At 40.5% G+C, this 22,838-nt stretch overlaps 1 protein-coding gene across 1 annotated transcript in view; it reads left to right on the top strand.

Moving 5' to 3' along the window:
• mfsd13a (major facilitator superfamily domain containing 13A) overlaps nt 1–22,838 on the top strand; it is a 46,774-nt gene that overhangs the window by 326 nt on the left and 23,610 nt on the right. Inside the window, exons 2-3 of the mRNA XM_043713064.1 lie at nt 13,112–13,390; nt 21,768–21,847. Of these exons, the coding sequence (XP_043568999.1) occupies nt 13,229–13,390; nt 21,768–21,847 (242 nt within the window). The 5' untranslated portion in view covers nt 13,112–13,228. The remainder of the gene's footprint in view (nt 1–13,111; nt 13,391–21,767; nt 21,848–22,838) is intronic.

Raw genomic sequence — 22,838 nt, 5'->3', positions numbered from 1 at the left:
CAATGGGTGGAGGGTTTGGCGGTGACAAGGGGGCCATAGTGATTGGGAGGGAGGGGGATGTTGGGGATACGTAGGTGTTGGGAGGAGAGAGGGGGTTTGGGGAGTGGAGAGGGCTCTGGCAATTTGTTAGGGAGAGGGTTCTGAGGAAGGAGAGAGCTCATAAATATGTGGAATTGGGGTAACAGAGAGAGAGAGAGCCCCAGAGGGTGGGATTGTGTTGTGTCAAGAGTCAAACTTTGGATTTGAGGGGGCGGTAGGGGATAGGATCCTTAAGGTGAGAAGCAATGGGGGTATGGAGAGAGAAATGCTGGAGGGGGCATGGGGTAAAGAGAAGGGAGTAATGTACAGACAATGTGGAGGGTGGAGAAGGAAAGGCTGGAAAAGCTCATCAGGTCTGGCAACATCTATGCAGGGAGAAACAGAGTTAATGGTTTGAGCTCTGACTTTTCAGAACTCCATTGGAGGTCTGGAGTATTTCCCTCAGTCGTTTTCCAATGATGCACGTACGGGAAAACTTGGACAGAAAGAAGCTGATTAGTGAGGGCCAAGGCCCTTGCTCTGGGGATAGATACCAGTAAAGGCCTGGAGAGTTTCTGTGTCTGCTCTGATCTCCTTGTGTTACTGCAGCTCGAGGCTGAGAAGAGATCATTCTTCTATATACTTACTGAAAAATATATATTCCTGCACAGAAATGAGAAGTTTAGCTGTGCAGCAAAATATTTGGCTAATTCTGTAGCAGTGACTATTTGCATGCAGAATGACATGCTTCCCTTTAACTTCCCCTTCTCTTTGTTCCTTTGTGGTAGTTTAAAAATTGTTTATACTATATAATTTGTATTTATGTATATTGTATTCACTGATGTATGCCTTGCAGCAATTGGGCAAGAGTAATTTTGCTCTGATTGTGGTGAAATCATTCAAACACTTGTTAAATTTTCGCACTGCTTAGTCCCTGCTACTTCCGCAGCTCTGCTGATTTGCCCTCAACTGTCAAACTATATATACCCTCCCCTATTTGCTTCCTTTGTTCAAAATCCTCTTCACAGAGCAAATACACTTGTTTAATTTTTCAATTCTTCTCCTCTGTACTGTGCATTTAAGTGATCTCTCATTTTATATAATTGTAAATTGTCATTGGAACCCTTAAGTTAGATTTATTAATTTGAATGTATGATAACTATTGTGACATCGAGAAGAGACCTAATATTAGTTACGAAGGATGGGAGACTGGTGTTACTTTTCCAATGATGACGTATTTTCAAAGAGTAAATACTCTCTAATCGAGTCTTTGTTTTAAAGATTCTTGCAGAAAATTGCATGTTGTCAGTTAAAGGAGACATCTTGCTTTTGAATAATCACTTTCAAGATCCTCATTTTAGTCAGCTTGTTTCTATATTTGTAATCCGGTGCAGACATTTAGCAAAAAGTTGCAGTTATGTGTTTCTTTTTAACACAAAAGTACTTGAGGTACTTCACAGGAATTCAACAAGATTGTGTTGACGTTGAGCAATTGGAGAGAGAGCTTGTGATTATGGATTTTTTCTGTTACTTTAAACAAGTGTTTGGCAAAGATATTAGTTCTTCGATTTTTAATTTTGTCCACCCAGTCCGACACCGGCACCTCCACATCATGGCGTATTATCTAAATTAAGGTCATCTCACTTGGATGTTAAGTCTTGATTTGCTGGTCCAATTGCAAATATCCCACACCATGTTGCTGTTGGAGGGCTGAGTGACGACACTGTCTTTTGTTGCATGTGCCTTGTCTTACAATAACTCGGTTTTCCTCAACATCAAGATTACTTGAAAATCCTAATACCTTTTATGGGTATATCAGAAATAAAGGAATGACTAGAGGAAGGTTATGGTCAATCAAAGATACTAGTGAAAAGTTGTTTATGGAATCTGAGGACATAGAAGAAGCATTTAATGAATACTTTTCATCAGTATTCACATTGGTAAAGGGTAGTGTTAGTGAGAATAGGGAGATGCAGGCTACAAGATTAGGTGGGATTGAGGTTGACAAAGAGGAAGTTTTAGCAATTTTGGAAGGTCTGAAAATAGATAAGACCCCTGGGCCGGATGGAATTTATCCTCTGATTCGCTGGGAAGCCAGGGAGGTGATTGCAGAGCCTTTAGCTTCGATCTTTATGTCATCATTGTCGATGGGAGTAGTGCCAGAAGACTGGAAGATAGCAAATGTTGCTCCCTTGTTTAAGAAGGGGAGTCGGGACAACCCTAGTAATTATAGGTCAGTGAATCTTCCTTCAGTTGTGGGTAAGATGTTGACAAAAGGTTATAAGAGGTAGGATTTATAATTATCTAGAGAGGAGTAAGTTGATTAGGGATAGTCAACACTGTTTTGTGAAGGATAAGTCATGCCTCACTATGGGCGGCACGGTGGCACAGTGGTTAGCACTGCTGCCTCACAGCGCCAGAGACCCGGGTTCAATTCCCGCCTCAGGCGACTGACTGTGTGGAGTTTGCACATTCTCCCCGTGTCTGCGTGGGTTTCCTCCGGGTGCTCCGGTTTCCTCCCACAGTCCAAAGATGTGCAGGTCAGGTGAATTGGCCATGCTAAATTGCCTGTAGTGTTAGGTAAGGGGTAGATGTGTAGGGGTATGGGTGGGTTGCGCTTCGGCGGGGCGGTGTGGACTTGTTGGGCCGAAGGGCCTGTTTCCACACTGTAAGTAATCTAATCTAATCTAACCTTATTGAGTTCTTTGAGAAGGTGACAAGGCAGGTGGATGAAGGTAAAGCTGTTGTGGTATATGTGGACCTCAGTAAGGCATTTGATAAGGTTTCGCATGGTAGACTATTGTATAAAGTATGGGGTTTTGGGATTGAAGGTGATTTAGTGGTTTGGATCAGAAACTGGCTAGCTGAAACAAGACAGAGAGTGATGGTTGATGGGAAGTGTTCTTTCTGGAGCTCAGTTACCAATGGTGTACCACAAGGATCTGTTTTGGGGCCACTGCTGTTTGTCATTTTTATAAATGATTTGGATACAAGTGTAGAAGGATGGGTTAGTAAATTTGCAGATGATACCAAGGTAGGAAGAGTTGTGGATAGTGCCAAAGGATGTTATGGGTTACAGAGGGACATAGATAAGATGCAGAGCTGGGCTGAGAAGTGGCAAATGGAGTTTAATGCGGAAAAGTGAGAGATAGTTCACTTTGGAAGAAGTAACAGGAATGCAGAGACTGAGCTAATGGTAAAATTCTTGGCAGTGTAGATGAACAGAGATCTCGATGTCCAGGTGCATAAATCCCTGTAAGTTGCCACCCGGGTTCATAGGGTTTTTAAGAAGGCATGTGGCATGTTGGCGTTTATTGGTCGGAGGATTGAGTTTCGGAGCCACAAGGTTATGCTTCAGCTGCATAAGACACTGGTAAGGCCGCACCTGGAGTATTGCGTATAGTTCTGGTCACTGCATTATAGGAAGGATGTGGAAGCTTTGGAAAGGGTTCAGAGGAGATTTACTAGGATATTGTCTGGAATGGAACGAAGGTCGAATGAGGAAAGGCTGAGGGAACTGAGGCTGTTTTCGTTGAAGAGAAGAAGGTTGAGAGGTGACTTAATCAAGACAGATAAGATGATCAGAGGGTTAGGTAGGATCTCGCTGTCAACCCTTTTTTCCTCAGATGGTGAAAGCTAGCAAGAGGGGACGTAGCTTTAAATTGAGGAGTGATAGATTTAGGACAGATATCAGGGGTAGTTTCTTTACTCGGAGTAGTAGGGGCGTGGAATGGCCTGCCTGCAACAGTAGTAGACTCACTGAGGTTAAGGGCATTTAAATGGGCATTGGACATTGATACAGATAATAATGGAATGGTGTAGGTTAGATGGATATCAGATTAATTTCACAGGTTGGAGTAACATCAAGGGCTGAAGTGCTGTAATGGTCTATTTTCTATGTTCTTGATGATGGCCAAGTCTCCATTTGAACCTATCCATGGTTTGTATTTACCCATATAGTGAGATTAAGGAATAGAAAGGAATTGGGAGGGAATTTCAGCGCACTGAGTCAAAACAGCAGATAATACAGTTGCCAGTTGTGGGGCAGAAGGGGTGGAGTGCACAAAGCTCTTGAGGTTAGAGTGTTTGGAAACACTGGGAAGCATGGCCAAGGGGGAATTTTAACATAAGGTTGAGAATTTTAGCATCAGAGTTTAGCTGGACCAGGAACTAGGGTAAGTGAGTGAGAGTAAGCAGGCCTTTACTGACAGTTCCTGAACTCCACACAGCCCACTTACACCTTCTGCCCAAAATCCACAAACTTTATTGCCTGGGCAGATCCATTGTTTCAGTCATTTAGGACTGAGATGAGGAGAAATTTCCTCTGAGTGGTGAGCCTGTGGAATTCTATCAAAGAAAGCAGTTGAGGCCAAGACATTGAATGTTTTCCGAGAAGCAGTTTGATATAGTCTTGGCTGGGTGGTATCTATGCTTATCTAAATCTGATGTCTTGTGCATCCCCAATCTTAATTGCACTAATGGTGGCCTTGAGTCCAGCTGCCTATGCTCTCTGCTCTGGAAGTCTTTTCCAAAACCTGAATTCTCTTTGTTTATGTCAAATCTTAAACATCCTTTTACCAAGCCTTTGGGCGCCTGTGTGAATATTGCTTTCTTTAATATGTTTTTGTAAAGTCCCTTGAATGTGTTATTATTTTAAAATTGTCACTGTTAAGTCCAGTATTTTCTGTATCCTTAATTGTTCTTGAGGATAGTGGTGAACGAGGCTGTTGTAGTGTTGTGACCAAAAGTTCACAGTGGGTTGGAGTTGCAGGATTTTATTCCTGAGATTGTCTAGCATTTCATGGCTGAGAAAACATTGCAACAGTAATAATACAATAATATTCAACCTTTAACATCGTAACAAATTCTCAAGTGTTTCACTAAACTGTAATCAAAAAGTGAATACTTGGCCAAAGGAGGCAATATAGTGGTCAAGGGATGACAGTGAACCTATTCAAAGAGCTGAGTTTTACAGAGTATCAAGGGGGGTAATAAGTGGGTAATAAGTGTGTTTAGATAGCGAATTCCAGAGTGAGGGATATAGGGGGCTTAGCTCACTAAGAATAGAGATGCTCAAGAGATCAAAGAAGCAGAGTCCCTGAATTGGGTGGGATTGGGGAGGTGAATGAATAAGGGAGCTATCGAGATTGGATCATGATTGAGAGTGCATTGAGGCACGAGGGAGGTTGTGAGCAGTCATACTTTGTCTATGGCGAAGAGATGGTGGGAGGCTGACCAGAGTGTTATCCCATACCACGTCACATTTGATATTATCCAGTGTTGATCAACCGTAACTCTTCATTTCTTTGATTTAAAATCTTCAACTTGGTTTGTAAATCCCTCATGGGCTTTTTCTTCTCTATAAATGTATGTTTCCTCCAGCCTTGTAAATGCTCTCCTCCTCACCGCCTCCCCCTGCCTACATCTTGTTACCTCTCCAACCTCTTCAAAAATGTTGCTCTTGGGTAACCCTTCCTAATACCAATCATTAATTTGGCATCCATTTTGTTTTTCTGATTTGTATCTCAATCCCTTGGGACAATTTTTTGTGAAAATGGAAAAGGGTTTGGAAAACAAAGTTACTTGCAGCATTTTATTACCTGAGATGTGTGGTGAAGTAGTTAATATACTCTAGTCTTAACAGTTGATCTTGTGTAAAAATCATCTTTTGGCCAAAAATTTTAATTTTTTCTGCTTACCACTTGCTAGCCACTTCTCTGTCTGATTCTACCACTCACTTCTTTCTCTCCTAAACTCCTGCTATAAACAAGAGTAGCAGCAAGAAGAAGAAAGAAAATGAGCAAAAAGAGTGAAATGGCACTGAGCTGGTCTCTCTCTCTCCTCCAGCCTCAAATCAACGCTAAAGTGTTAGTCTGAAGAACAAGTAGAATTTTGTACCCAAAAATGTATGAATTTCAGGTCCTCCAAATATTACTCTGGATAAGTTTACTGTCCACATTTATTTGGTCTCAAACAGCTCACATTTAGACTAGTAAATAGACTCCATGTCTCTATAAAAATGATTTGGAATAAACAGAGAACACAGGGGGCCAACACCTTTAACACATTGTCTAGCTATCACCATTGCTAACAGCTAACCTGAGAATGCAACTTTTTAAAAAAGAGGTTTTGTGATTTACACATGAAAGAAGTGAAACTATCACTGTATTCTAACATGAAAGGCTTAACAGACAATCAATTTTTCAATATATAATTTCAGTTACATCACACTGTAAATTTTTGCTATAAATTCTGTGTTAGGATTGAGCCCTCCACTACCACCTGATGAAGGAGCATCGCTCCGAAAGCTACTGTGCTTCCAATTAAACCTGTTGGACTATAACCTGGTGTTGTGTGGTTTTTAACTTTATAAAAATGAATTGTGTTCTCCTATTTACAATTCATTGAATATAAAATTCAAAATTGTGGTGGGAATAGGGAAGTTATCGACTAGAACAAAGATCTAGAACTTAATGCATGATGGGATAGAGAGCTATAGAAATTCATGAGACGAAGAGAATGGTAGTCGTGGTAACAATAGTTCTGAAGATGGGTTGTATAGGAACTCTGTTAACTCAATTTCTCTGCTGTCAGACCTGTTGAGTTTCTCCAGCACTTTTTAAAATTTTAGATTGCCAAAATCTGTTGTAGTTTGCTTTTATTTTAGTGCATATCAGGATACATGCAGCAGAACTGAGGCAAATTGAAATTCCAGAAGGTTGGGCAATGAGTGGTCAGCAAGGATAGAATTGGAGCAGAACCAGAAGAACAAATTAATACTTGCACATTGAAAATACCCATGTGTACCTACTTCTGGTAAATGGGTTGACCTGAAACATGACTTTTTTTTCCCTGACTAATTGCACTGCAAGGATGCTAAATCAGGGGCTAATGGGAGCTGTGGTGCCGAAAGTAAATACAATCACTACCACAAAAGGACAAGTGGTAGTTATTGTATTTATGGTGCTAAAAGCTGTTAACCCCTCACATCCAGGGGACCTTTCAGGGAAGTAGTGACAGAGGTAATGGATGCACTGATAGTAATCTTTCAAGAGTCCTTTGATTCAGGAAAAGCCTCAGAGAATTGGAAAGCTTCCTTGTTCAAATGGGATGGAGACAAGAACAGGTAAATATAAGTTATTTAGCTTGACATCTGTCATTGAGATGTAATGGCAGAGAGTTTAGAAACACAAAGCAGAATCAGCATTACTTCATGAAGGGAAATCATGCTGTGTAAATTTTTGAGGAGGTAACAAGCAGAGAGGGAAACGAATAGATGTAACATTTTTTGATTTCCAGAGGCATTCAATAAGGCACTAAATATCAGCCTACCAAATAATAACCATGGAGTGTGGGTATACACTATCAAAGGTAGAGGATTGGCTAACAGAGTTGAGATAAAGGGAGCATTTTCAGGAATGCAATCTGTAACTAGTGGAGTGCCACAGGGATCTGTGCTAGGGCCAAATCATTTACAGTATATATTAATTACTTGTATGATGGAAATTAATGTACTATCGCCAAGTTTGTAGATAACACAAAAATAGGTAGAAGGCAAGTAGTGAGGATGACATACAAGTCTACCGCATCATATAGATAAATGAGTTGGCAAACGTTTGGCAGATGGCCTACAATGTGGGAAAACCTAGGTGATTCACTTTGGCAGGAAGAATCGAAGAGTTGAATATTGCAGGTTGTTCTGCTTTAACATGTGTTTTGTTAGTGCAAATTGGCTATAACACGATTGACGAATTGTGGATTTTGTTTGGATAACACAAACTTTCTACTGAACGGGTGTAGCGATCCTCTCCAGCGTGAAGTTGTAGAGGAACGCGACTGTTGCATTATAACAGACCTGTATTTAGATGGCCAAAGACTCCTAAGGCTGCGGCAATGAGGGATTTAGGGGTTTTGATTCGCAAAAAGTTAAGATCCAAAATTCAGGGTCGATAGAAAAGCCAAATGCAATGTTGACTTTTACTTCAATGGCAATGGAGTATAAAAATAAGGAGACTTGCCAAAACTGTACGAGATGCTGGTCAAACCACAGCTGGAATGTGCACAGTTTTGGTCCCCTTACCGAGAAAAAGATACATTGACTTTGGAGGCAGTCCAGAGGAGATTTACTAGATTGATCTGAGGTGTGGAATGATTTTATTATGAGGGAGGGTTGCTTTGGTTAAGCCTATACTGTCTAGAGTTTAGCAGAATGAGAAGTGACCTTATTGATATTTAGGGGACTTCTCAGGATACTTGAGGGGATTTTGTTTTTCCTTGTGGGTGAGCCGAGGACCAGAGGGCATAATCTGAAAAAGCAGTCACCCATTTAAGACCGCCGAAGAGAAAAAATTCTCTCAAGGGTGGTCAGTCTGTGGAAATCGTCTCTGCAGAAAGCTGTTGAGCCCAAGTCATTTTTGTATGTTCAAAGCTGAGAGAAATTTTTAATCAGTAAAGGAATCGAGGGTAATGGGGAAAAGGCAGGGTGGTGGAGTTGAGGATGATTGGATCAGCCATGATCGTATCGAATGTGGAGTGGACTACATGGACCAAATGACCACCTTGTGGTATTTTGATTAAAAACTGATGGACCTACTGTGCGTTTTCTGTCTTGGGTTCTTTAAGTACAGTGGTGTTTTTGTATGTTATCTGCAAGGGAAATATTAGCTTGTTTCCTCAAGAATATTTTTAATAAACATTCCTGAGATTTTATTTTGTGTGTTGTCCATGCAGTAACTGCAATGGTGACTATATTTTTAAGAATCTCACTTTGTGGTATAAATGCAAGAATTGAAGGGTGTCGTCTTCACTTGGTATGAAGGAAATTTGTTGAATTTGTTAATGTTTTTGGAGAATTACAGTTTAAAATAAAATATAACCTTTGAAGGGCACAAAATTCCAAGAAAACTTGTATTGAACTGTGTGTCAGTTTAAAAATAGACTGTCCAGACCAAATAGGAAGAGGAGTTGGCCCTTAATTCGACTAGAAAAGGTTACCTTTGAATACAAATTGAAACATGCAGCAATTGCATTATGTGAATAACATTGAGGGGAACATGGGGAAGACTTGATTTACTTCGAAGCATAGGATAGCAGCTGAGCACTTTCTCAGCAGAGAGGAAAATTGGCAGGAGAGTCACTCTGGATTACTTTTGTGCATGTTAAAAATAACCAAGGCAACAGATTGCCTGCCTCACACAAAGAAGTGGCACCTAATGCAACAAGAACCAAAACGAATGGGAGAATAAATATTGAAGATGTTGAATTTAGATGTTGAGGTAGGTGCAGCTGTCTAAAGGGTGTTATCTGTTGCACTAAATTTATTCCCATCATCCTTCTGTCTTCTCCTGAATGAGGTTTTGTGGTTTAGTATAGATGCCAGTACCACAGTAGCATTTTGCCCAAGCTCCATTCTTCCCTGACTCTGCCTCCCTGGACAGCATATCAGACGTAGAAGGAATGCTTTGATTAACTGATATTGAAACAAATTTGGTTATGACATTTAAGAGGAAATTTTAAGTAAAAGCATTAAAAGGCTCAAGGAAATTTGAATTTGAGTAGTTGTCTTTGGTAAGAGAGCTGAAAGTGTTGCTGGAAAAGCGTAGCATGTCAGGCAGCATCCAAGGAACAGGAGAATCGATGTTTCGGGCATAAGCCCTTCTCCTGTTCCTTGGATGCTGCCTGACCTGCTGTGCTTTTCCAGCAACACATTTTCAGCTCTGATCTCCAGCATCTGCAGCCCTCACTTTCTCCTTTGGTAAGAGAGCTGTCATGCTCATATATAATGGGTCAAAATGGCTGTTTTTGTTATTGAAACTTATTTTGCGGACAGTCGCGATGTAGTGGTAATGTCTAATGAACTAGTACTCCAGAACCCAAGACTAATGTTTTGGGGACATGGGTGAAATTTGAATTCAATACAAATTTGGAATGAAATGTTACCCTTTTGACAATGATATAACCATTGTCGATTATTACTTCTCTAATATCTGTCAGGGAAGGGCATCTGCCATCCTTCCCTGATCTGGCCTATATGTAACTCTAGATCTCAACAATGTTGTTGACTCTTAAAGTTCATTAAGGCAGGAAAGTGAATATCTTGTTTCAAATTTTGTGACTCTACTTCCTCAGACATAATGGGCCTTGGGTGCCCAGTGATCCTTCTGTTTTTTTTGAAGTTATGCTGCTCTTTGTTTGAATTAATCTGCACTTAGAGAGGCAGGGGTTAATCTGAAATAGTCAATATAGTCTTGTCAAGGGGAGGGCAGGGTCTAACCAACTTGATTGAATTTTTCAAAGCAGTAAACAGGTATGTCGATAAGAACAATACATTTGATGCTGTCTATTTGGACTTCAGTAAGGCTTTTGATAAGGTCTTGCATGGGAAACTGATAGTAAAGGTAAGAGCCCATGGGATCCAAGGAAATTTGGCAAATTGGATCCAGAGTTGACTGAGTGGCAGGAAGTAGAGAGGGAAGGTTAAGTGGGTGTTTTTTTGACCACATATCCGCGTCCAGTGGAGTTCACTGTTTAAGCCCTTTTTCTTTGTGGTATATATAATTGGTTTAGACTTGAATGTAGTGGAGTTGAACAGTAAGTTTGTGGATGATACGAAAGTTGGTGGATATAAACAGTGAGTAGGATAGCGATAGGACGACATCCTGATCAGTTGCAAATGGAATTCAGTCTGGATAATTGTGAAATGATGCATTTTTGAAGGACAACAAGATAAGGATATGAAAGAAAGAACTGTGGATACTGGAGATCTGAAACAGAAGCATAAATTGCTGGTGCAACTCAAAAGGTCTTGGTAGCATCTGTGGGAAGAAAACAGAATTAAAGTTACAAATATGGTGCCTTTTCTCCCCACAGATGCTGCCAGACTTGCTGAGTTTTGCTGGCAAGTATCTGTTTTTGAAACAACATAAGAGAACACAGGAAGAACTAGAGGACCCTGGGAAGCACTGAGGATCGGAGCGGCCTTTTGTGTACAGAAGGAAGTGGGAGGAGTTAGTGGAGGAGGTGGGGGCATGCTGGAACTGGATATAACATTGGTTAGACCTCAGTTCTCGAATCCACTTAATGGGAATGTGATTGCACTGAACAACAGAGGAGATTTGTAAGGACGCTGCCTGGGCTGCAAAATCTGATATGAAGAGAGATTGGACAGGCTGGGGTTATTTTCTTTGGAACAGGAGAGACTGAGAGGGGACATGATTGAGATGTATAAAATTGAGGGGGGTAGACAGGAAGGAATTTTACACCTTGATGGAGGGATCATTGGTTAATGGGCCTAGATTTAAGGTAAGTGGCAGGAGGTTTGGAGGGGCTGAGAGGAAAGTATCTCTCACCCAGAAGGTGGTGCGAATGTGGCATTCTCTGCCAGTAAGGGTGATGATTGCAGAAGCTGTCGTAATATTGAAGAAGTACTCAGATATGCACTTGTGATGTTATGGGCCAAGTGCTAAGAATGTGTTGTTGACCATGTTTTTCAACCCGAATTTTTCAGAAAGGTTCTCGATAAATGTCATTTTGCACACATCGCAAGTCATTTTAAAAAAACACACACAAGCATAAAGTATGTAAGCTTAAGTAATCTTCCCAATGGGAACATTTTTAAAATCAACTCTCCCTTTTGCTTCAAACGTTTTTAAAAAATCAAATAAACAATTTTTTTAGTAGTCCCTTGCATGAGTGAAAATATGCATGGTTTTATCCAGATAGAGGAGGCGAAATATACTAAATAAGATCCAGATTTTATTTTCTTAAGAGAAGAGATGTTGAAAATAATATTACTTCTCAGAAGTTGTGCCAGTTAATCTTTCTGGAAGCTTGCCATTTGCAAATGCTGTTCATATGAGTATTTTAATATGGTACCACACTTTCTTTAGTGGTAACACCCCTATCTTGTTCAGGGCTTGTTTCAGTTGTTAGAGCAGAATGTCTATGACAGCATTAGTCTCTTTGGATGCATTGCATTTGTTTGAATTTTTATCCATTGTCTTTTCCTCTTGAGCATGTGGTCAGATTGTATTGTGCAAAGCATGTAGCTTTGGCAACGAGATTGAGTGAGATAAAAGCATGTTGTTTGGAGTATTTCCTGTCTCAGATGGAAGATAGCAAAATTCAGAATGTGTTTCACATCCATTGACAAGTCCCCCATGTCCAAGTAAAGAATACAGCTGTGTAGCATTTTTCCTTGACTGTAGAGAGTTTGATTTCAAAAATTGATATTATCTTCAGATTACAGAAAAAGAGAATTAAAAGACATGGTTACCATGAAATACATGATTATCATTACAAGAGGAATGTTTCCACCCCCCCCCACCCAGAAAAACTGTGGCAGTCTCTGGAACTTCGAAGTGTTTGTTGAGATATCAGTGATCTTGAATTCTGCAGAATCAGATTATCTTCTTGTGTTTCACTGATCTTATTTTACAATGCTTCACTGTGTTGTTCAAAAATGTTTGAGGTTAATTTAACTGTGATATATTGTAATGTAATTCAACTATAATTCCAGCAGTTTTTTTGTTTTAGTGGATTTGTCACTACAATTTTTTAAATAGCAGTTTTCCAATCATTGTGATTAACAGCTTGCACTTGCATAGGATCTTTTAATGTACCAGGTGCCACGTAGTACTTTACAAGGGCAGCAAACACAACTTAGCAGTATAATAGGGTATTAGAACAAATGATCAAAGGTTTGTCAGTGAATTGACTTTTTTGTAGATTATTTTAAATGATGAAAGATGTAGAGAGGCCAGATTTAAGGTGGAAATTAGTGGCAAGGTCATGACACCTACTAATGCAGCTGGCATTGGTGGAGCGAATTAAAATTTGAAGTATATCAGGCCAGAGTCGATGGAGGGCTGTAACCTCTGATTGGGTTGGCTGTAAGACTGATGTAGATCACAGGTAATGAGGGGCAAGAAATTGCGCTGAGTGTTTTAAAACCAAAGCATTTCTTAACCATGTGCTCTTTGAAGCCATTAAGCACAAGGTAAATAGGTGAGTGAAATCTTGTGCAGTATGTTATGGAGTATTTCGTATTCTGATGAACATATTAATATTGTTATCTTTGAATTACTGTTCATAGGTTACCAGGGATTGAAAGCTTCTGGCTGCTCGTGTAAATTTGAAACACCTCTGCCAAAGACGGAAATGAAATGACTGCGAAGAAGTTTGAACTAGAGTGCAATGGACTGCTGAAGTCATGGGAATTAGACAAGTGAACTGCATGAGTATACCTACAGCAGTGCTGTATGGTTCCTTATCTCTGTTTGTCTCCATTCTGCATAATGTGTTCCTCCTTTACTATGTAGACACATTTGTATCTGTTTACAAAATCGATAAAGTATCCTTCTGGATTGGGGAGGTGAGTCTACGTTTTCTTTAAAGTTTTACTTGGGAGCCCATCCATAATTTCTCTGTCAGCACTGAGATACATAGTTGCAGCTGTTTGTGGTTGCCCATTGCAATCCGTCTAAAATGTTTAATAGAATTCTTTCTTTAGTGCCGTACTTGACTTGTTGCAGTATGAAGTTTTGTCCATTGCGCCAAGTGAATTTTTGATGTTTCAAATCGAGAAATTCAGCATCCTCCGTGTTAACTTTGTTATTACAAAATCTTTTATTGCAGTGTTCAGCAAATAAACTGTTGTTTCAAAATTAAAACTTTAATTTCCTTTTGTTAATTATTCACAATCTGTTTCAGAAATACTTGCAATCGCTACTTAAATGGTCTATTCAGTAAATGCATTAAGATTGAATTAACATGAGAAGATTCCAGATGGTTTTTGTTCTTAATTACAAAGTCCCTTTACGGCTGTTTAAAATAAGAATTTTTTAATATTGTAATCAGGTTATGAATAAATTTTGTAGTCTAGACCATTTTAAAAATGAACCACTGGGTCCATAACAAGGTAAATACGTTTTGGTTTGTCTTCAAATCCCAGCCACAGTTGCTGTAAACTGCATAAGTAATTGGACAGTTCGAGTGTTAAGGACAGTGCGATGTAAAATAATGTGATTTAGTGCTTTGAATCAGCTCATAGTTAATTGTTCTCCTGTACAAAGGGTTTGGAACTGGTTGAAGTAAAATCTCAAGTTTCAACATTCAGTCATTGATCTGTTGGGGTTTGTGAAGAGTTTGTCAAGAGTAATTGAATACTTTGGTGGGGGGTGAGGGGGAGAGAAAGTATTTGGCATATTTTATAACTTCAGTTGCTGTCACTTAGATGTTATTTAGCCAGGAAGAATGAACTCAACCAGTGCTGTGACATAAAGATAAACCTGTCAGTAATTTGTTGAAAATAACTTTGGGAAAGGTGGTGTTTGGAAAGCTTCCAGAGGCTTTGTGCATAGATTGAATGGACAAATAAGTATTAATTTTGTGATCCTTACAATTATAGTTTAATGATTATTGCAATTTGCAAGATACCTGAGTGACTTTGTACACATCTTGACTACAATTTTCACTTTGAAAAATATTGTTTATCCATATCAGCATGATGGTCATGAGCTTGTAGCTTGATTACAGCTTAGAGGAAATCTAAAGGGATTCAGCAAAGTTTGTTTCTGACTATTTCATTTCTATACAAACCAGTAAAGTCTATAATCCTGGAAATGTTCTCATTTTCATATACATAGCCAAACTCTGAGGAGAAGGTTTACTCGGGTGAGAAGTTGAGATTGCTATATTTATTTCTTGGTGTTGCTTTATTACTTTCACTTTTTCTATTGTGATTTTTGAATGGGCAATCAATCAAGTTGATTATACTTGACTGCATATTTGATGAGCAGTCAATGTGCATACTTCATTTGTAGAGTCAGTCATACAGCATGGAAACAGACCCTTTGGTTCAACTAGTCACACTGACCTATTTACAAACTAAAATAGTCCAACCTGCATGTGTATGGCCTGTATCCCTCCAAACATTTCCTATTTATGTACTCATATGTGATTATCCAAATGTTTTTTAAGGGTTGTAATTGTACCTGCATCCACTGCTTCCTCTGGCAGTTCATTCCCCACTCTAATTATTTTGTGTAAAAAAAGAAAATAGGCCCCATGTCTTTTTTTTTCAAAATCTTTCTCCTCTCATCTTAAAAATATGCTCCTTAGTTTTGAACTCCCTCACCTTAGGGAAAAGACTCTTGGTGTTATGATACAGCAGTAAACCCTTCTGCCGGAGGTGAGGTGCCGGAGGACTGGAAGGTTGCTCATGTTGTACCCCTGTACGAGAAGGGTAGTAGAGATATTCCGGGTAACTATAGACCAGTGAGCCTGACGTCAGTAGTGGGAAAGTTGCTGGAGAAGATACTGAGGGATATAGTCTACTTATACTTAGAAAAGAATGGGCTTATCAGTGGTAGGCAACATGGTTTTGTGCGGGGGAGATTGTGCCTTACCAACTTAATAGAGTTCTTTGAGGAAGTGACCAAGTTGATAGATGAAGAAAGGGTTGTTGATGTCCTGTACATGGACTTTAGTAAGGCGTTTGATAAGGTTCCCCATGGTAACTATTAGAGAAAGTGAAGTCACTTGGTGTGCAGGGTGTTCTAGCTAGGTGGATAAGGAACTGGTTGAGCAACAGGAGACAGAGTAGAACTTGAAGGGAGTTTCTCGAAATAGAGAAAGATGACCAGTGGTGTTCCACAGGGGTCAGTGCTGGGGCCACTGTTGTTTGTGATATACATAAATGATCTGGAAGAGGGCACTGTTGGTGTCATCTGCAAACTTGCTGATCATATGAAGATTGGTGGAGTAGCAGACTGCACAAGGGACTGTCAAAGAATACAGGAGAATATAGATAGACTGTAGAGTTGGGCGGAGAAGTGGCAGATGGAGTTCAATCCAGACAAATGTGAGGTGATGCATTGTAGCAATTCTAATTCTAGAGCGAATTATACAGTGAACGGAAGAGCCTTGGGAAAAGTTGATGAGCGGAGAGATCTGGGAGTGCAGGTCCATTGTACCCTGAAGGTTGCTGCACAGGTGGATAGAGTGGTCAAGAAGGCATATGGTATGCTTGCCTTCATTGGACGGGGTATTGAGCATAAGAGCTGGCAAGTCATGTTAAAATTGTACAAAACATTGGTTTGGCCGCATTTAGAATACTGTGTACAGTTCTGGTCGCCACATTACCAAAAGCATGTGGACGCTTTTGAGAGGGTGCAGAGAAGGTTAACGAGGATGTTGCGTGGTATGGAAGGTGCTAGCTATGAAGAGAGGTTGAATAGGTTAGGATTGTTTTCATTAGAAGCAAAGAGATTGAGTTTTCAAAATCATGAAGGGTGTAGACAGGGTAGATAGGGATAAGCATTTTCCCAGGGTGAAGGATCCAATAACGAGAGGTCACGCTTTCAAGGTGAGAGGTGAAAAGTTTAAGGGGGGTACATGTGGCAAGTACTTCACACAGAGGGTGGTGGGCGTCTGGAACGCATTGCCAGCAGAGGTGGTAGAGGCAGGCACGATAGATTCATTTAAGATGTGCCTGGACAGATGCATGAGTAGGTGGAGAGCAGAGGGATACAGATGCTTAGGAATTGGGCGACGGGTTTAGACAGTAGGTTTGGATCAGCTCAGGCTTGGAGGGCCGAAGGGCCTGTTCCTAAATTTTCTTTATTCTTTGTTCTTTGGTTTAATTAGCACAGAGAACAATCTCGCAGAAAAGCCAACCTTGCCTCGTAATCTGTTAAAGAATGAGTGAGAGAGAACTACCCAAATTCCACTATTTAAAGAACAAATCTGTTTTATTCTTTAACTTCAAAAATTAGCATTGAACAACACCTATTTACACCTCTAAGCCTCCCAATCTACAACAATATACTGATCCAATAGAGCCCCTATTAAATTTACAGCAACTCAATTTTTTCAAAACCAAACAGTGGCTGTCATTTCCGGTATCAATCTTCCCCTGTTTGTAGATCACCCTAAGTTGTCTTCGGTCTTCTGCAAAGGTGTTTCAGATGATAAAGGTACCTTTTTAGTGTGTGTTCTGAATAGCAGTCTTTCGATGGCAGGTGCTCTTTCTCTGCCTAACTGTCCGGCTTTTTATACTCCAAACATCAGATCGTCTCATTGTTGTCAAAACAGTAAAATTCAAATTCATAGTCATAGAGATATACAGCGTGGAAACAGACCCTTCGGTCCAACCCGTCCAAACCCTTCCCATTCATATACCCATCCAAATGCCTCTTAAATGTTGCAATTGTACCAGCCTCCACCACTTCCTTTGGCAGCTCATTCCATACACATACCACTCTGTGTGAAAAGGTTGCCCCTTAGGTCTCTCTTGTATCTTTCCCCTCTCACCCTAAACCTATGCCCTCTAGTTCTGGACTCCCCGACCTAAGGGAAAAGACTTTGCCTATTTATCGTATCCATGCCCTTCATGATTTTGTAAACCTCTATAAGCTCTGACGCTCCAGGGAAAACAGCCCCAACCTGTTCAGCCTCTCCCTGTAGCTCAAATCCTCCAACCCTGGCAATATTCTTGTAAATCTTTTCTGAACCCTTTCAAGTTTCACATCATCCTTCCGATAGGCAGGAGACCAGAATTGCACGCAATATTCCAACAGTGGCCTAACCAATGTCCTGTACAGCTGCAACATGACCTCCCAACTCCTGTACTCAATACTCTGACCAATAAAGGAAAGCATACCAAACGCCGCCTGCACTATCCTACCTACCTGCGACTCCACTTTCAAGGAGCTATGAACCTGCACTCTAAGGTCTGTTTGTTCAGCAACACTCCCTAGGATCTTACCATTAAGTGTATAAGTCCTGCTAAGATTTGCTTTCCCAAAATGCAGCACCTCGCATTTATCTGAATTAAATTCCATCTGCCACTTCTGAGCCCATTGGCCCATCTGGTCAAGATCCTGTTGTAATCTGAGGTAACCCTTTTTGCTGTCCACCATACCTCCAATTTTGATGTCATCTGCAAACTTACTAACTGTACCTCTTATGCTCACATCCAAATCATTTATGTAAATGACAGAAAGTAGTGGACTCAACATTGATCCTTGTGGCAATCCACTGGTGACAGACCTCCAGTCTGAAAAACAACCCTCCACTACCACCCTCTGTCTTCTACTTTGAGCCAGTTCTGTATCCAAATGGCTCGTTCTCCCTGTATTCCGTGAGATCTAACCTTGTAGCTTGGGGTATAATTTAAACTGGTTAAATTCGAACTGTTGTGAAAACGACTCATCTCTAGGTTACAACCCAAATGTTATATCTTCAAATTATCCCATACACTTTGTGCCTGCTAGTCAGTCACATGACCAGTGCTTGCCAGCTTTTCAACTTTCACTCTGTCTTAAAGGGACAGTACACACCTTCAACTTCATAACACAATTCACCCTATCTGTGCCCCTTATGATTTTATAAACCAATACAAGGTCACCCCTCAACCTGCTCCGCTCCAGTGATAAAAGTCCCAGCCTATATTTATAACTCCAATCCTTTATTCTTGGTAAATCTTTTGAGTCCTCTCCAGTTTAATAATATCCTTCCAATAACAGGGCAACAAGAGCAGTGTACACCAGTTCAGAGGAAGTCTCTCCCCAGCGTCCTGTACGACCTCAACATCATGTCCCAAAGCATGGTTATTAATTAACGTTGTTCTTTTTGGGTGTATCTTTGGTAACCTGTAAAGAACAAACATTGGTGTCTTGTTGGTAAGGGGTCAGTTAGCTTAGTTGACTGGATGGCTGGTTTGCAATGCTGAGTCCTGCCAACAGTATGTGTTCCACTCCTGCACTGGCTGAAGTTAATATGAAGGACTCTCCATCTCAGCATCTCCCCTTGTTTGAGGAGGTATGGTGACCCTCAGGTTAAACCACCACCAGCCGTCTCTTTCTAGTGAGAGAGCAGCTGGAGTACAGCAGTTTTACCTTTATTGGTAAAATATATTAGAACTGCATTCATTGTTTTTGATATCGCATTTCTGAAGGCCCTAAATGCAAATAGATTTGTGTCTGGCAGCGCAATCTTGTTAAGACATGAGTCATTGCACAACGACCTTAAAGTCCTGCTTGTACTGAACAAAATGTACAATAATTGTGGAGAATCTGTGTTTGCTTGGCTATGTGCTTCTCTCCACACCACTCACTTGGAACGTGATCACAGTACACTATCCATGGAAATAGTTTGCTTCTTTAACTATATTCGCATTTTCAGCAACAGACTCTGCCTTTTAGATTTAATCTCCAAAAAGTCCAGAACATAAATTCATAATGAATATGATTAGTTAGCTGTGAAGCGCTAAGAGTCATAGAGGCATTGGGATGTATAGCTCGGAAACAAACCCTCCAGTCCAACTCTTCCATATCCTGAATTCATCTCGTCCCATTTGTCAGCACTTGTCCCATATCCCTCTAAACCTTTTCTATTCATATACCCATCCAGATGCCTTTTAAATGTTGTAATTGTACCAGCCTCGACCACTTCCTCTAGCAGCTCATTCCATACTCGTACAACCCTCTGCGTGTAAAGGCCGCCCCATAGGTCTCTTTTATATCTTTCCCCTTTCACCCTAAACCTATGCCCTCTGGACTCCCTGACCCCAGGGAAAAGACTGCCTATTTATCCTATCCATGCCCCTCATGATTTTATAAGCCTCGATAAGGTCACCCCTCAACCTCCGCTACAGGGAAAACAGCCCCAGCCTATTCAGTCTCTCCCTATAGCTCAAACCCTCCAGCACAGGCAACATCCTTGTAAATCTTTTCTGAACCCTTTCAAGTTTCACAACGTCTTTGTGAGAGATGGGAGGCCAGTCTTGCACACACTATTCCAAAAGATAAAAATCACAGAACATCAAGTTTAGTTGGAATCCCTAGCTTTCGAAGTGCTGTTCTTTCATCACAACCACCAGAGATTATTGGCTTTGTAACATGATTTGTTTATGGTAATCATTGTAGAATCGTTGATAGTCTCAATACAGTCATTTTCAGTTCCAGCACAGCCTTTGTTAATTTCAGCGCCATTTTCTTGTTAGTTTCAATACAGACATTCGGTTTCAATGTCTGCGCGGAAGTCCATTGCTGTAATGGACGGTAATCGCTTTTCCTGAGAAGGACGATTACTACAGCCCTGGTTATTACACTCTGTATAGAGTTTGTATCAAGCTGTTAACATTTCTATCAAAGGTGTTGGCTGGACCCAGACACTTTGGGCAGTGCACGTTACTCATGTGTATTCTCTCCCCCATCTGTCTTAAACTAATTAACTAGGTTGTGAGTGCTTTGTGCTGACATTCTGGTGGCCCCAGGCAGTATCTGTATTTGCTCTGCTGTCTCTCTTCATATTGTAGTCCGGTGGCCATCTTATGTGTCAAGTGGCCAACTGATGGCTCAGCGGCCAACTTGTATGTCCATATGCCTCGTGTTACCCTGCCCCGTGTCATCTCCCACTTCACGATAATGAGGCGACCGGAACTGAACACAACATTCCAAGTGTGGTCTACTCAGGACTCAATAGAGTTGCAGCATTATCTCATGGCTCTTAAACTCAATCACCTCACTAATGAAAATGAACACACCATATGCTGCCTTAACAACCCTATCAACTTGGGTGGCAACTTTAAGGGATGTATGGACATGGGTCCCAAGATCCCTCTGATCCTGCAGACTTACTAACAATACCTCCTATGTTCTCATTCAAATCATTTATATAAATGACCAAAAGCAATGGACCCAGCATCAATTCTTGTGGCGCACCACTGGTCACAGGCCTCCGGTCTGAAAAGCAAGCCTCCCACTCACCACCCTCTGTCTTCTACCTTCGAGCCAGTTCTTTATTCAAATGGCTGGTTCTCCCTTTATTTCATGCAATCTAACTTTGCTAACCAGTCTACTGTGAGGAAACATGTTGAACATCTTACTGAAGTTCATATAGATCACATCCACCACTCTGCCCTCAGCAATCTTCTTTGTTACTTTTTCAAAAAACTCAATCAAGTTCGTGAGACATGATTTCCCATGCACAAAACCATGTTGACTATCCCAAATCGGTCCTTACCTATCCAAATGCATGTATATCCTGTTCCTCAGGATTTCCTCCAGCAACTTGCCCACCACTGATGCCAGGCTCACTGGTCTATAGTTCCTTGGCTTTTCCTTACCACCATTCTTAAGTAGTGTCACCATGTTAGCCAATCTCCAATCTTCGGCACCTTACTTGTGAGTATCAATGATCCAAATATCTCAACAAAGGGCCCAACAATCACTTCCTTAGCTTTTCATGGAGTCCTATAGTATACCTGATCAGGTCTTAGGGATTTATCCACTTTTATGCGTTTCAAGACATCCAGCATCACCATGTCTGTAATGTGGACATTTGTCAAGATGTCACCATCTAATTCCCCACGCTCTTTATCTTCCATGTCCTTCTCCACGTAAGCACTGATGCAAGATACTTGTTTAATATCTCTCCCATCTCCTGCAGTTCCACGCATAGGCTGCCTTGCTGATTTTTGAAGGGTCTCATTCTTTTCCTAGTTATCATTTTTGTCGTTAATGTATTTATAAAAGTCCTTTGGATTCTCCTTAACCCTATTTGCACAGCTACCTCATGTCCCCCTTTGAAGGTATTTTCCAGGTTAGCTGTTACTTGTTGGGTTTCTGTCAGGTTCTGAAATACAAATGATTTTTCCTTAGCTAGGTTGACTTTTTCACCCTTGTATCCAATAGTTTCTGCTTCCTTGTTTTCTTTAGTTTACTCTTCATTTTCTTTTCTTGCAGACCATTTTTCTCCTATGGAACAGTCTTAATGATCCATTATTTGGGTGGCTTAGTGACCGCTCGTTTCTGAGCACACAGCAGTAAGTAAAATGGTCATTCTCTTTAATGAAGAACCTGTGCAAAGTTGTATAAGTTTTTAAATTGAATTCACAAATCAAAATTGCTGAACTGTTTTACACAGTACCTTGTGCAAATTTTGTTTTGAGTTCTGTTACTTCATCTGTTGTAGCATTGGCAACCCTTATTAAATATTTAGTATAACAAAAATACGAGCTGTTAGCTTAAGTAAAATCTGTGGTAGTTATTGATAGGAATACAAGCTCAAAAGTAAAGTTTTCTTTTTAAGTAAGCCTTGTGCTTTCCTACATGTCAAGAACACATAGATTTTAATAATAAATGTCATGAATTTTATCATTTTTGTTTGAGCACACACATCCACAGAAATATCCAAATTCAAAACTGTCCACCTCTTCTCTTTTGATATTTTATTGCTGAGTTATTTTGGCCCTGTTCTTCCAGCCTGAGTGCATTTAATGTTTTATTATCATTAATGATTGAGTGAATTTTGCATATTCTAACCTTCATTCATAATGTAGTTTGTAATGTTGATTGGTCTATAGTGGTGGTTCAGCATTTCACTTTCATTTGGGCATTACCGCTTGATTTATAGTTTTTATTTCAATTGTTGGTGAACTTGCAGCTTCTCTAAAATGGCTCAGCTGGTTTTAATGGTGAGCATAGAACATAGAAAAATACAGCGCAGTACAGGCCCTTTGGCCCTCGATGTTGCGCTGGTCTATAGTGGTGGTTCAGCATTTCACTTTCATTTGGGCATTACCGCTTGATTTATAGTTTTTATTTCAATTGTTGGTGAACTTGCAGCTTCTCTAAAATGGCTCAGCTGGTTTTAATGGTGAGCATAGAACATAGAAAAATACAGCGCAGTACAGGCCCTTTGGCCCTCGATGTTGCGCTGATCCAAGCCCACCTAACCTACACTAGCCCACTATCCTCCGTATGCCTATCCAATGCCCGTTTAAATGCCCACTGTCAGTAGCAGTGGAGAGTCCA

This window comes from Chiloscyllium plagiosum, chromosome 22 (genome assembly GCF_004010195.1).
Source record: "Chiloscyllium plagiosum isolate BGI_BamShark_2017 chromosome 22, ASM401019v2, whole genome shotgun sequence".
In the NCBI taxonomy this organism is placed as follows: Eukaryota; Metazoa; Chordata; class Chondrichthyes; order Orectolobiformes; family Hemiscylliidae; genus Chiloscyllium; species Chiloscyllium plagiosum.
The sequence above is the reverse complement of the archived record's forward strand: the minus strand, read 5'-3'. Positions and strand labels throughout refer to the sequence as shown.